Source organism: Anas acuta, chromosome 2 (genome assembly GCF_963932015.1).
Source record: "Anas acuta chromosome 2, bAnaAcu1.1, whole genome shotgun sequence".
NCBI classification, from domain to species: Eukaryota; Metazoa; Chordata; class Aves; order Anseriformes; family Anatidae; genus Anas; species Anas acuta.
In genome coordinates, this window is record NC_088980.1 from 1,512,633 (window position 1) to 1,524,954 (window position 12,322).

Consider the following 12,322-nt stretch of genomic DNA (forward strand, 5'->3'; position numbering starts at 1 on the left):
GCTTGGTCTCTAACCCTAAAAAAACACAACCCTAATGAACCCAGAGGTCTGGGATCTCAGCACGTCGCTGCTGGAACTGCTGCTGAGGAGGGCAGAGAGCAAGGGCACGATCCAGGGTGGCAATAAAATGGAAAGGAGTCTTGACTTTTAGGATTTTGGGGCTTGGACAGTCAGTTTTACTATTTATTTATATAGTGTGTGTGTGTATATGGTGTACATGCACATGATATAGTGTCTGCATCACACAGGTGGGAATATCGGTTTTTCTAGTAGGATACAACACAATTTGCACGCTGAGTGCCCGAATATTTCATATAAAATCGCAGCTGAGAGCACGGTGGGGCATAAAACCCTCGGTTTGTGGCCAGCAGGGACCCAGCTGGTCGACGTGCAAAACCAGGACCCTAAAAAGGGGACCCTAAAAAGGTTTTCATCCTCCTTGCCAGGTCCTGTCCCGTTTTGCTGAGCTAATTGATGTGTTTTTAAGTTTTTCCCACTCACGAGGGTGCTGTAGCTCGGCACCACGTGGCACAAAGTCCACAACCGTGGGCTCTGCCTCAAAACCTGAAGTCACAAATAATTCCCCCCAGCCTGGCACAGCGCACACCCTCTTGGATTTTTCCTCCAGGCTCTTTTCCCTTTATTTTTGCCTTGATTTCTGCCTTTAAACGAAGGGCAGAGCCTGCTGGCTCCACCACCAGCACCCCCCGAGCTGCAACGGGTGGTGCGAGGACTTGGGCAGCGCGACCTGCCTTAAAACACCTGCAGAAAAACCATGCCCAAAAAATATATTTATTTATTTTTTTTTAAATCATGGAATCGTGCAGGTGGGGAAAGAGCTCTAAGATCACTTCGTCCAGTTTTTGGCACAAAAACCCCACCAAACGTGAGTTGCTGATGAAGGATAGCATACAGAAAGCACCGCGATGGTTTGCTTAAAACCAGAACTTTGCTTAAAACCAGAACTTTGCTTCAAACCAGAACTTGGCTTCAAAAGACAATTTTTCAGCCCTGCGGGCGCCGGGGGTGTTCTCCCATGGCCAGTTGAAAATCTGACTTGTGGCTTGTTTTGCAGGAGGTGTACCGAATCCCGAAGAAGAGCCAAGCAGAAAAGGAGAGCAGCGGTACGTCCTGATGCTTTTTTTTTTTTTAAAAATCCTAGAAAACAGGTGGATGTTCACAGGGTACGGTGCCAAGAGCCAAAACCAGTCCACCAAAACCAGCCCACGGTGCAAAGAAGCTCACCCAGCTGATCGAGGAGCAATTTCTGCTCCCTCAAAACATTACCCCTACCCCCTAAAACGTTACCTCCGGGCTTTGGTGGTTGTCTGCAAATCTCTCTTCCTTTATCCCCTCACCCAAATTTTTTTTGGGAGGCGGAAACAAGAGCGCAAGGGCGCATTTGGGGTTTTTGTTTGACCTGAAACATTTTGGTGGCTCTGAAACATCCCCGGGCTGAGCCCAAACCCTCCAGCACCACGGCTTTCAGTGCAGGCTCCGTTCAGTGTCGATGTGCTCGGGGAGCTTCTTGCTTTCTGAACAAGTTTTTGGGTGTAAAAACTCCTCGGGAGACGCGTGCTGAGGTTCGGAGCCACCACGTTTCCACCCTGCTGGAAGAACGGGAGGAGGGGGAACCGGCGGGACCTAAAAATAAGCGTGGTGCATTTTCAGCCATTAGGTAACAGCTCAGGGGCTGGAAAAGGACCTAAAAATAGAAATTAGGATGGAAGTTTTATTTTAACCACGCTGCAGTGAGGCTGATACGAGGGAACCTGAAATTTGCTTGAATGGAGACTCTGTTGGCTGAGACAGAGGAGCCACTGAAACCCCGGGAGCTTGAAACTTGCTGAATTGTAACAAAATTCTCTTTTTTTACCCATTTTCCCTAACCAGCCGACCGTGGGAGAGAGGCGTCTGGCCACAGGGATCAGACTCCCACCCCGAAAAACCCCGTCCTGAGCCGGGAGCGGGATCCCGAGCGGCAGAGCCAGAGCAAGGAGAAGAAGAGGCGCAGGGACTCGCTGTCGCCGCCGTCCTCGGCGTACGAGCGCGGCACCAAGAGGCCGGAGGACAGGCAAGTGGTCCACGAAACACAGGTTTTGGGTGTGTGGGAGCACAGCCAGGGCTAAACACGGGGGAAATCAGCCCAAATAGTCTCCGAAAACACGCAGGGATGGGGAGAAAATCTCCTCGTGGGGGCACGGCGAGGTGTGCTCCCCAACCAGGCGTCGTTCCGGGGTTTTTGTGGCTCCTTCACCCTCTGGTAAGGCTCAGCTTCATCCTCACAAGGTGTTTTGTACCTCTGCACCCAAACCAAGCAGCATTTTGAACACAAAACACCCAGAGGACATCCCCCAAAAGCCACGAGCCAGCTGAAAGGCACCAGGAGGAGGGACTCTGGGCACCACCGCCCCCCTGCTCCCCTTTTCCTTCCTCTTTATTCATTAAGAAAGGGAAAACACGACAGGCTTGTGTTTCGGGGAGATCACATTAAATCAGCAACGGGATCCCCTTTACAGAAGGCGGCTTCCTCTTGTCCCTCTTTATAGGATCGTGAAGCAACCTAATAATTAGGGAACAATCGCTGGTGAGTCAGCCAGGCGAGAGCCTACCGGGAGAGTTTGAAATGGCTGGGTAAAAAAAAAACTCAACCCCAAAGCCACGATCCCGTAATTATCCCTGCAGGGCACGGAAACCCCAAAAACGCCCGAAAACGCCCGGAAACCCCCAAAAACGCCGCGCTCCTCGATTTTCTCCTGCCCTCCCCTTCACGCGAGCTGCCTCTCGTGTAAACTCCCCGAGGAGATGTGCTTTTGATCCGCGAAGCCAGCCCACGAACACGGGGTTAGGATATTAAACATCCAGGGGATGCTTTGTAGGATCCATTCCCCCGATGGCTGCAAACCATTTTTGCTCGTAATCCCCCTTTTACCACGCTCGTAACTTCTCCAAATATCTACCTTTGATCTGCGATTTTCCATGGTTGAGGTCTGATCAAAGTCCTCCGTGCTTTTTTTTTTTTTTATTATTATTTTGTTTTTGTTTTTTAACTCCTCGGAAAAATCCCTCCAGCTGCTCCGCGTCTCGGGACGAAAATCCTTAAGTCTTCCGAAAAAAAAAATTAAAAAAAAATCCACATTTTATTAATTTTTTTTTAAGCTAAACCCGCATCCAAACAGCACCGTGCTGCTCGCCGTTCCGTTGTTCTTACTAACGGCTGCACCTCGGGGCTGGGGGGGCTCGCTCTGCCGGCAGGAGGGATGGGGCACGGCCCGAAACGAGCCCTGGGCGAGCCCTAAAAGCCAAAAAAAAAAAGGAATTGAGACGTGGGCAGCCCGCCGAGGGGATAGGAGTGGGGGGTTTTGGGGTCCTCCTCTCCTCCTTCCTCCCTTCCTCCTCTCCTCCTTCCTCTCTTCCTCCTCGCCTCCTCCTCTCTTCCTCCTCTTCCTCCTCTTCCTCCTCTTCCTCCTCTTCCTCCTCTTCCTCCTCTTCCTCCTCTTCCTCCTCTTCCTCCTCTTCCTCCTCTTCCTCCTCTTCCTCCTCTTCCTCCTCCTCCTCTCCTCCTCCTCTCCTCCTCCTCTCTCCTCTCTCCTCTTCCTCCTCTCCTCCTCCTCTCTTCCTCCTCTCTTCCTCCTCCTCTCTTCCTCCTCTCTTCCTCCTCTCTTCCTCCTCCTCCTCCTCCTCCTCCTCTCCTCCTCCTCCTCCTGCTCCTCTCCTCCTCCTCTCCTCCTCCTCTCCTCCTCCTCTCCTCCTCCTCTCCTCCTCCTCTCCTCCTCCTCTCCTCCTCCTCTCCTCCTCCTCTCCTCCTCCTCTCCTCCTCCTCTCATCCTCCTCTCCTCCTCCTCTTCTCCTCTTCCTCCTCTTCCTCCTCCTCTCCTCCTCCTCTCTTCCTCCTCTTTCTCCTTCCTCCTCTTTTCTTCCTCTCCTCCTCCTCCTCTCCTCCTCTCCTCCTCCTCTCCTCCTCCTCTTCCTCCTCTCCTCCTCCTCTCCTCCTCTCCTCCTCCTCTTCCTCCTCCTCTTCCTCCTCTTCCTCCTCTTCCTCCTCTTCCTCCTCTTCCTCCTCTTCCTCCTCTTCCTCCTCTTCCTCTCCTCCTCCTCCTCCTCCTCTTTTCCTCCTCTCCGTGGCTCACCACGCGCGGTCAGGCAGCTAAAAACCAAAAAATTGGGGCAGCTGCTGCTGCCGGAGCACCTTTATTACCCACCACGAGCAGCACCCCCTTCCTTTTTGCTCAGGACCCACATCCCGCTGAGTCCTCACCCTTTTTCTCCCCTTCTCTTCCCCCTCCAGGTATGACACGCCGGCGTCTTCCAAGAAGAAAGTCCGCCTCAAGGACCGCAACAAGCTTTCCACCGAGGAGCGCAGGAAGCTTTTCGAGCAGGAGGTGGCCCAGCGGGAAGCCCAAAAACAACAGCAGCAGCTCCAAAACCTGGGCATCGCCTCCCCCATCCCCTACGACTCCATGGGCTACGGCACCCCCCACCACAGCTTCATCGGCTACCCCCCCGGCTACCCCATGCAGGCTTACGTCGACCCCAGCAACCCCAACGCGGGCAAGGTGCTGCTGCCCACCCCGAGCATGGACCCCATGTGCTCCCCGGCCCCCTACGAGCACCCCCAACCCCTGGTGGGCCACTCGGTGGACGCCGCCCCCATGCCGGCCCCCCCGCAGCCGGTCCCAGTAGTCCAACATGTAGCCACCCCCCTGGAGGTGACGCCGCCGCCGCCTTACGTCCCGCAAGGTGACCCCGTGGGCCACCAAGAAGCCAACGTGGCCACCGTCCTGCCCGTGCCCACCCCGGGAACGGTGCAGGGCCAAAATTACGGGGTTTGGGACTCGAGCCAGCAGGCGGTGGCCGTGCAGCAGCAATATTCGCCCGCCCAGTCGCAGCCAGCCATATATTACCAGGGGCAGACCTGTCAGACTGTTTATGGGGTGACGTCCCCCTACTCGCAGACCACCCCGCCGATTGTACAGGTAATAATTCCCCCCTTCCCAAACATCACCTTTTTGGGGGTGAAAACGGCCCCAAAAGGAACCGTGCCAGCCTGAGAGGGGGAACATTTTCTGTGGTCACCCTTTACTCGTGTTTTTTGGGGCCGTCCTGCCTCGCTCTGCTGTCGTGGAGATAAAATCCCATCCAAGATGCTGAGAAAAACCCATTTATACCCGTTTAAAACTCGTTTTCAGTGCACAAAGACAACAAAACTTCCCGTGGTGGAGGCAGGGAAGGGGCTGTGCCAAACTCTCCATAAATTCTGGGTCTTGGTGCCCGGAGAGGAAAATGTCCGGGTTTTCAAGCATTTTTGGGGTCTTCCTTGGACCTTTCCTTCGCTGTCTTTTCCCATCTTTGGGGCTTTTTGCGTTTGGGCAGCGGGGAGCAGACGGAGACGTGTCGCGGTGAGGCTGAGCGGAGTGCCCAAAACTTTTAGTTCCGAGTTCCTCCTGCCTTTTAATGACCTCAAAAATCCCTCGTTTGGGTCAGAATCACCGTTTTTTTCCGTTGCGTGCTGGAAGCAGGGGCAGATTTTTGTTTCCCCTTCCACGATGGCAGTTTCGGTGCAGGAAGCCGCTCCGTCCCCTTCTCCCTGCCCTTCCCGGGACCGACGCTGACCCCAAACCCCTGTTTTTTTTTATGTATTTGGTTTCAGAGTTACGCACAGCCCGGCCTGCAGTACATCCAGGGGCAGCAGATTTACACGGCTCACCCCCAGGGGGTCATCGTGCAGCCCCCCACCGCCGTCACCACCATCGTGGCAGCCGGGCAGCCCCAGCCCATCCAGCAGGTAACGGCTCGAGGAGGGACCGGGGGGGGTTTCCACCCGCATTTGGTGACCCCAGGGTGCTGTGACATCCCAAAGAGCTCCCTCCATCACCTCCTCCTGCTCCCCTGCAGCTGGTGGAAGGGTTTTTGGGGGCGTTGAGCCCGGCTCTGAGCCCTCCGATGGCAGGAATTTGGGGTGGCACAGCTGAGACGGCTCCGTATGGGCAGCACGAGGGCACCTGGGGGTATTTTGGGCTGCTTTTGTTGCTGCTGCCCCTCTTTTTCCATCACTCCCGTGTTGTTTTTTTGTTTTTTTTGTTTTTTTTTTTTAGCCAGAGCTCGTGGTGAGCAATAACCTCCTGGACTTGCCTCCGCCGTCCCCTCCGAAACCCAAAACCATCGTCCTGCCGCCCAACTGGAAAACAGCCCGGGATCCCGAGGGGAAGATCTACTACTACCACGTCGTAACGAGGTAAGGGAAAACGAGGAAGGGGATAACGAGCTAAAGGATAACGAGGGAAGCGTTGTGTGTGGCTTTGGTGGCAGTGCCAGGCAAAGACCCCGCTCTGCGCAGCCTCTTCAAGCCCTCGGGAGCTGCAAAATCCTCCAAAGGGGGAGGATTTCTTCTCCCCCTCACCTTTTCCACCTCCTATCATAGATTAATATCGTAAATGTTACACTTCGGAGAAAGTTTTTTTATTATTTTATTTTTTTATTTAAACCCCGAGTGAGATCTTTGTGGGAACTCGCCTGCCTAAAGGGTTAAGGCTGAGCGTTTCCCTGCAAGTCCTGACGGCGTCTCGACGCACTGATGGCTCCGTGCGAGCATTTTCTTTTCTTCTTCTCCTCCTTCCTGCTCCCTTCAGCACCAAGAGCGGCGCCAGCAGCCCAACAGGAGCCCTTCCAAGCCCAGAAAATAATAATAAAAAAAAGCACCTTCCCTGGTGGAGCTTCAGAGCAGGAGGGGGAAGGAGATCTTAACCTGTCAGTCCACTTATTTTTTATCCCGTGCAGAGGAGCCCGCGTCCGCGTCCCGGCTCCACGCAGGCGCAGCTCGGAGATGGAAAATAGTTGCTGCGTTAGGTCACCCCCGTGCCGCAGGAGGGCTGCTGGAGATTTCTCTCTTCCTCTCATCCCTTTTGTTTAGTCTGCTTTTAACCCAATCTCCCCACCTGCTGGGAGCCCCTGCGTGCCCTGCAGCACCACCCCGATCCCTGTCCTGCTCTCCCTGCTTCCTCCTGGCCACTTTTCTCCCCCGATGTGCTTCTCACCCCCTGGCACCACCTTTTCCATGCTCCCACGTGCTGACGCCCCTCTCGAAGCCATCCTCGACGCCAGGACTGTAGCCCTGTTGTGCTGATTTTGCCCAATCCGGGGATATTCATCCCAATTTTCTCCGTCCATCCCGCGTGAGCACGGCCCCTCTGTTCCTGAGGAGTCGGAGCGAGCCGTGGTGCCTCGCCTGAGCTGCTCTGGGCAGGATTGGGTTCTTTGGGGGCTCACAGCTCTCTTTTTTTTTATTTCTCCTCCAGGCAGACCCAGTGGGACCCCCCGACGTGGGACAGCCCGGGGGATGACGCCAGCCTCGAGCACGAAGCCGAGATGGACCTGGGGACTCCCACGTACGACGAAAACCCCATGAAGGTGAGTTTGGGGTCAAAAAGGGGGAAACTCCTGCCTCCACCTCCTCACCTCCTGCGAGGAGAGCAGGGAAAACACAAGAACCGTGGCAGGAGTGCTTTTATCAGGCTGTAACTCCGGGAGCAACCCCACCCCTCTCCAGTTTTGCAGCAGTCTTTTGGCTGATTTCGCCTTCGATACCGGAGGCGACGTCTCCCTGTCCCTTTTCCCCGACGTCCCGTTTGCCACCAGGATCCCAGGGGGTTAACGAAATCCTCAGAGCGCTTGAGCTGGGATTCCTGGAGATTGGGCTTTGAAACGACATGATTTGCAAATATTTATCCTCCTGTAAAAAAAAAAAAGTTAATTAGGGAGTGCTCCGCCGCCGAGTGCTTTCCTCCTGCGACTCCGCGGAGGAATCCAAAAAAACCTGTCATGATTTTTGTCCTCTGGCATCCTGCTGCCGTTCTGGGACCTCTCCGGGGTGTGACGGAGCCCACAGTGACCCCACAGGCTCGTGCCTTGCAGGATTTTTGGGTGCTCTCGGGGAAATGCGTTCAATCCTGTGAGTTTCCAGCGTGGCTGCGGTGCCCTGGCTGTGCTCAGCGTTAAAAATTCATTTTTAGCTCCTCGCGTCCTCCAGCGTGCTCTGCACCCACTGCAGCCACCTCTGCACCTTCCTCAGGGGCTCTGCTGAGTTTCAGAAGGGTGCTTGAAGGGTGCACGGCCCCTTTTTGGGGACACATCCCCTGCTCTGGCTTTTCCTGGCCCTTGGCACCACTGCGACGCGCGCGGGGAGCCCTCCGGCACGCGCCCGCCGCGCCGAGCTGCCTCCCTCCCTCCCTTTTTCCACGGAAAAGGAAACGAATCCCGCCTCCGACAGGCAGAAAAAAAGAAAAAAAGCTGAAATTGGGAATTTCAGGAGCTGGTTGGGCGGACGCAGGCGGGTTGGTGCCGGGCTGTGGCGCTCCCCGAGCCCGGGGAACGCGTGGGAGCCGGGGAAGGCAGCGGGGTCGTGCTTTGCTGCTTGGTTTCCTGCTTTTTTTTTTTGTCCTCTCCTGGCTGCAGAGGCAGAGCCAGCCCCAAACCCTTGCCGGGCGCTCCCCAGCTCGCAGCAGGGAGCTCCAAGTGACCTCAAAACATCCCTGGCACGGAGGGGAGAGCGCGTGGGCTGACTCCGCCGGCTTCCAAACCAGCACCAGATTTTGGGATCCGCACCCGAGGGCGCAAAGGGGGAAGGAGAGGCGAGGCTGGGATGGGGCTTCCCGATCTGCTGGCCCTGCCTGGGTCCCAAACACTCTTCCCAGAGATTTTTTCGCTCCCAAAACCACCTCTCCTCCTCCCCACGCCTGGGCAGCTCGCTGCAGGTGCCCCCCCAGCTCGCCCCTCTCCCGAAACGCCCCCGGTCACCTCGCTCCCGGCGTGCCCCCTGGGTGATTTTGAGGTTATTTCTTTATTTCTGCTTGTTTTCCTCCCCAAACAGAGAGGGGAAACGCCGGGGCTGCTGCTCCCAGCGTGGTTTTCTGGCTTCCATCACGCTCTCCCTGCGTGCGGGGCGGCTGCGTTGGGGTTTTCCCGTGCCGTGCCGGGGGGAGGCTGCTCTGGAAGTCGTCTGCGACCTCCCTGCGTGCCTGCTGCTGGCTGCGCCGGGATGATTGAAAGGAAAAAAAAAAACCCAAAAACCTCTCCCTAGGCTGATGTAAGACTCGGGCTGTGTGTGTGGGGCTCGACTGCACCTCAATTCCTGCACCGGGCGTCCCCGCGGAGGGAATCCAGAGCCGTGCCGTGGGCACTGGGGGGCTCGTGGCCTCTCCATCCTGCTGCAAATCCTCAAACTCTGCGTGGAGACGCTTTGCTTTCCTCTCCGACTCAAAGATTTGGGGTTTTGCTGCCTTTTCCTGAATTTCCCCCCGCCCCGCAGAGCCCGGGAGCTCCTGGACGCCGCCGAGTCCTGTTGCGACTCGCGCCCCGAGCCCTCGGGGGAGCTGCTCCCTGCTCCCCGCCCTAAAAATCCCTCAGCCTCGCCCCTCTGTGCTTCCAGAATAACCTCGGCGAGGGGGAGACCTCCAGGAACCAGCGGGGTGGGGAGGAGGAGGAGGAGAGGCCGGGCTCTGCTGGGCTCAGCTTTGGCTGAAGGCGTTGCCCGGATGATGGGAATCACGAGTTTTGCGTCCTCGGGGTAGCACCGTGTGCTAAAACCCTGCTAGAAGAGGAAAATTTGGGGCAATTCCTTGCTGCTTGCTCCTTCCAGAGCATCAACTGTGCTCCCCGAGCCGCGGCGGAGCCACGCACAAAGCATTTTGGGGCTAGGCTGTGCTTTTTGGGAGGGCACCGTCAGCAGGCGCCGTGGGGCATCTCCCTCCCGTCCTCCAGGATCCGCGGGCTCCTCGTGAAGCCCTGCGGGACTCGGCGAGGCGCTCACCCTCCAGAAAATTGGGGGCTCGCAGGCAAATCTTGGCCAAAATGCCAGCCAGGATCCTTCCCCTGCTCCCTCACCGCTCCCCAACAAAATCTTTTTGCGCTCGGGATATCGGCGCGCTCCTTAGGGATCTTGGCCCCCCTTTTCGTGGAGACGAATCCTCAGCACCCCCAGCACCACATCCTGCTGCTTCACCCCCCCTTCCAAAAATCCAAACCGGCTCTGAGCAGCCAAAAACGGCACGCGGGGACACGGGGGACACGGGGGACACGCACCGTGGGCTGCGCCGTCGCTCCCCGGTGCCTCTTGGTGCCCTCGGTGCCGAGCGGGGAGCCGGCGCGGGGCCATCTGCTCCCATTAGGGGCCGTTTGATGTAGGTACCCGGGACGAGGGAGGGGAAAAGGGGCTTTGATGTGGGGCCAGCAGAGCCGGCCCTGCACTAATTCACTTCGCTCGGGAGAGCTCCCGGCCGTAAAAGCTGCCCGGCGGCGTTTTATTGAAGCCCCGCGCTGCTTTTACTGCCGGGACTTTTTCGGCTCCTCCGAGGGCTGCTTCCTGCGAGCTGACACGGCATTCTTCGGGGGGAAGTTTTGGCTTTTTTCGGCGCTAAACACTTCAAAAAATCCACAAAACCATGGGGTTGTGTTTGTGGGGCGGGTGTTTCGGTGGAGGGTGGCGCAGCGATGCCGGGCGACACCAGGTTCATCCCCAAACTCCGAAATTCCATTAAACAGGCAGAAATTAAATCCGGGAGCTGCTGCCTTTGCTTTTGGGCTCGGTGCTCGGAAGGAAGGGCCAGAAATTCCTCCGGAGCTCCGCTCCACGGCTGCGTGGAGCTGCGGGTAATTCCCAAAAATGCCCTCTCCAAACCTGCTGCTCGCCGAGCCGGCGTCCTCGGCATCCCTGCGGGGCTGGCACCCGGTGCCTCGCGTGCGTGCTCGGGGCCAGGAGGAACCCTCTGCTCCGCCACGGCTTGGCCAGGGCAGAAATTTGGTTTTTTTTCGGGGCGGGATGGTGCCGGCGAGGGGAGGAGGAGGCTTCCTCCAGCGTTCCTGGGATGGCCGAGCGCCGCAGCCGAGCGCCTGGCTTTGATTACGGCGCCGAAGGAACTCGAAGCAGCCCCGGGGGTGAGGAGGGACCGGGGCGCAGCACGCGGGGCGCAGGCGGCGGCACCCCGGCGTCTCCCCACAATTCGGCGTCTCGGGGTGCCGAATTTGGCCTCGTTTCACTCTTTTTCCCAACGTGGGGTCCTCTCCGGGCTGGAGGAGCAGCAGGGCTGAGACGCAGATGGGGATCCTACAGGCACCCAAACGCTTTCCACCCCGCAGCACGAAGCGCCACGGAGCCACCCGCTCGGAGAAAGTCGCCGATTCCCCTTCCTCTCATTGCGCCTTCACACGCACGGAATAAATAGGGGAGGGGGAACCCCTCCGAATTCCTCCCCCCCCCCCTCCTCGCCTGCAGCTAAACATATTTTAGGCTAATAATGGAGACCGCAGAGCTCAACCCCTCCCTCCCCGGGCCAGCCTGGGCTCCCAGAAGCCGCCCTCGCCGCGCAGCCATTTCCCAAAGCAAACAATAGGGGCGGATTTGGGGAGGTGGGTGCCACCTCTGCTGGGGGGATTTGGCCTCAGGAGCACGGGTTTGGCTCCGGGGAAGGGTTAAGGGACGCTGGGGACATGGGGTGGTGGGACGGGTGCCGGTGGGGGCAGGCTTGGTGGCGAAACCCCCGGTTTTGGTAACGCGGCGTGCCGCTGAACGAGCACTTTTTGGCTGTGTTGGTGTTGGAGCTCATCCCAAACCCCAAAAACAAGGTCAGGGGAAGCTCGTCCCCCCCCGTGTGTGAGCTGGGAGCACAGCGGTGCCATCAGAGGGTTCCTTTTTGGGGAGGGAGAGGTGCCCCCGTGGGCTGTGCCTCTCCGTCAGCTCGCCGCCGCCCGCCCGCGCGCGTCTGCGTCTGGAGCCGGCCCGGCAAAGCTTGGTTAATTATTTTAATTTCCCTACTATCGTTTTATCTCCCTTTTTTCCCCTCCCCGTTCCAGTCTTCCAAGAAGCCCAAGACAGCCGAGGCAGACACGTCGAGCGAGCTGGCTAAGAAGAGCAAGGAAGTCTTCAGGAAAGAAGTGAGTTTCCCCAGAGCCCCGGGCGGGCGCCGTGCCGCCCGGTGGCACCGCCACGGGGTCGCGCGGGCTGATTTGGGGCATCCCAGCACCAAAACTCCCCCCGTGGCACCTGGCCCGATGCCGTGGGGTGGGGAACGGGTGGAAAGCTGGCGCTGAGATGTTTCTCCCCGCCCGCAGATGTCCCAGTTCATCGTGCAGTGCCTCAACCCCTACCGCAAACCCGACTGCAAGGTGGGCCGGATAACCACGACGGAGGACTTCAAGCACCTGGCACGCAAGGTAACGCGGCTCGGGGTTGCGGAGAGGTTTTTGGGATGAGGGAAGGAAGGGAAATTGGGGCTGTTTGTCCAGAGGGAGCTTTAATAAAGGTGCTGGGGAGGGCAGCGAGCGCGGTGCC

The 12,322-nt window shown here is 57.7% G+C and overlaps 1 protein-coding gene across 3 annotated transcripts in view; it reads left to right on the top strand.

Moving 5' to 3' along the window:
• The window catches only part of SETD2 (SET domain containing 2, histone lysine methyltransferase), a 45,077-nt gene that overhangs the window by 31,914 nt on the left and 841 nt on the right, over window positions 1–12,322 (top strand). Inside the window, exons 13-20 of one of the 3 annotated variants that reach the window (XM_068673162.1) lie at window positions 1,076–1,124; window positions 1,894–2,074; window positions 4,289–4,976; window positions 5,651–5,785; window positions 6,096–6,235; window positions 7,296–7,407; window positions 11,845–11,925; window positions 12,103–12,204. In XM_068673162.1, the coding sequence (XP_068529263.1) occupies window positions 1,076–1,124; window positions 1,894–2,074; window positions 4,289–4,976; window positions 5,651–5,785; window positions 6,096–6,235; window positions 7,296–7,407; window positions 11,845–11,925; window positions 12,103–12,204 (1,488 nt within the window). Of the gene's footprint in view, window positions 1–1,075; window positions 1,125–1,893; window positions 2,075–4,288; window positions 4,977–5,650; window positions 5,786–6,095; window positions 6,236–7,295; window positions 7,408–11,844; window positions 11,926–12,102; window positions 12,205–12,322 lie in introns of those variants that run through there. The other 2 variants (XR_011093600.1, XR_011093601.1) reach the window with 2 other exon arrangements.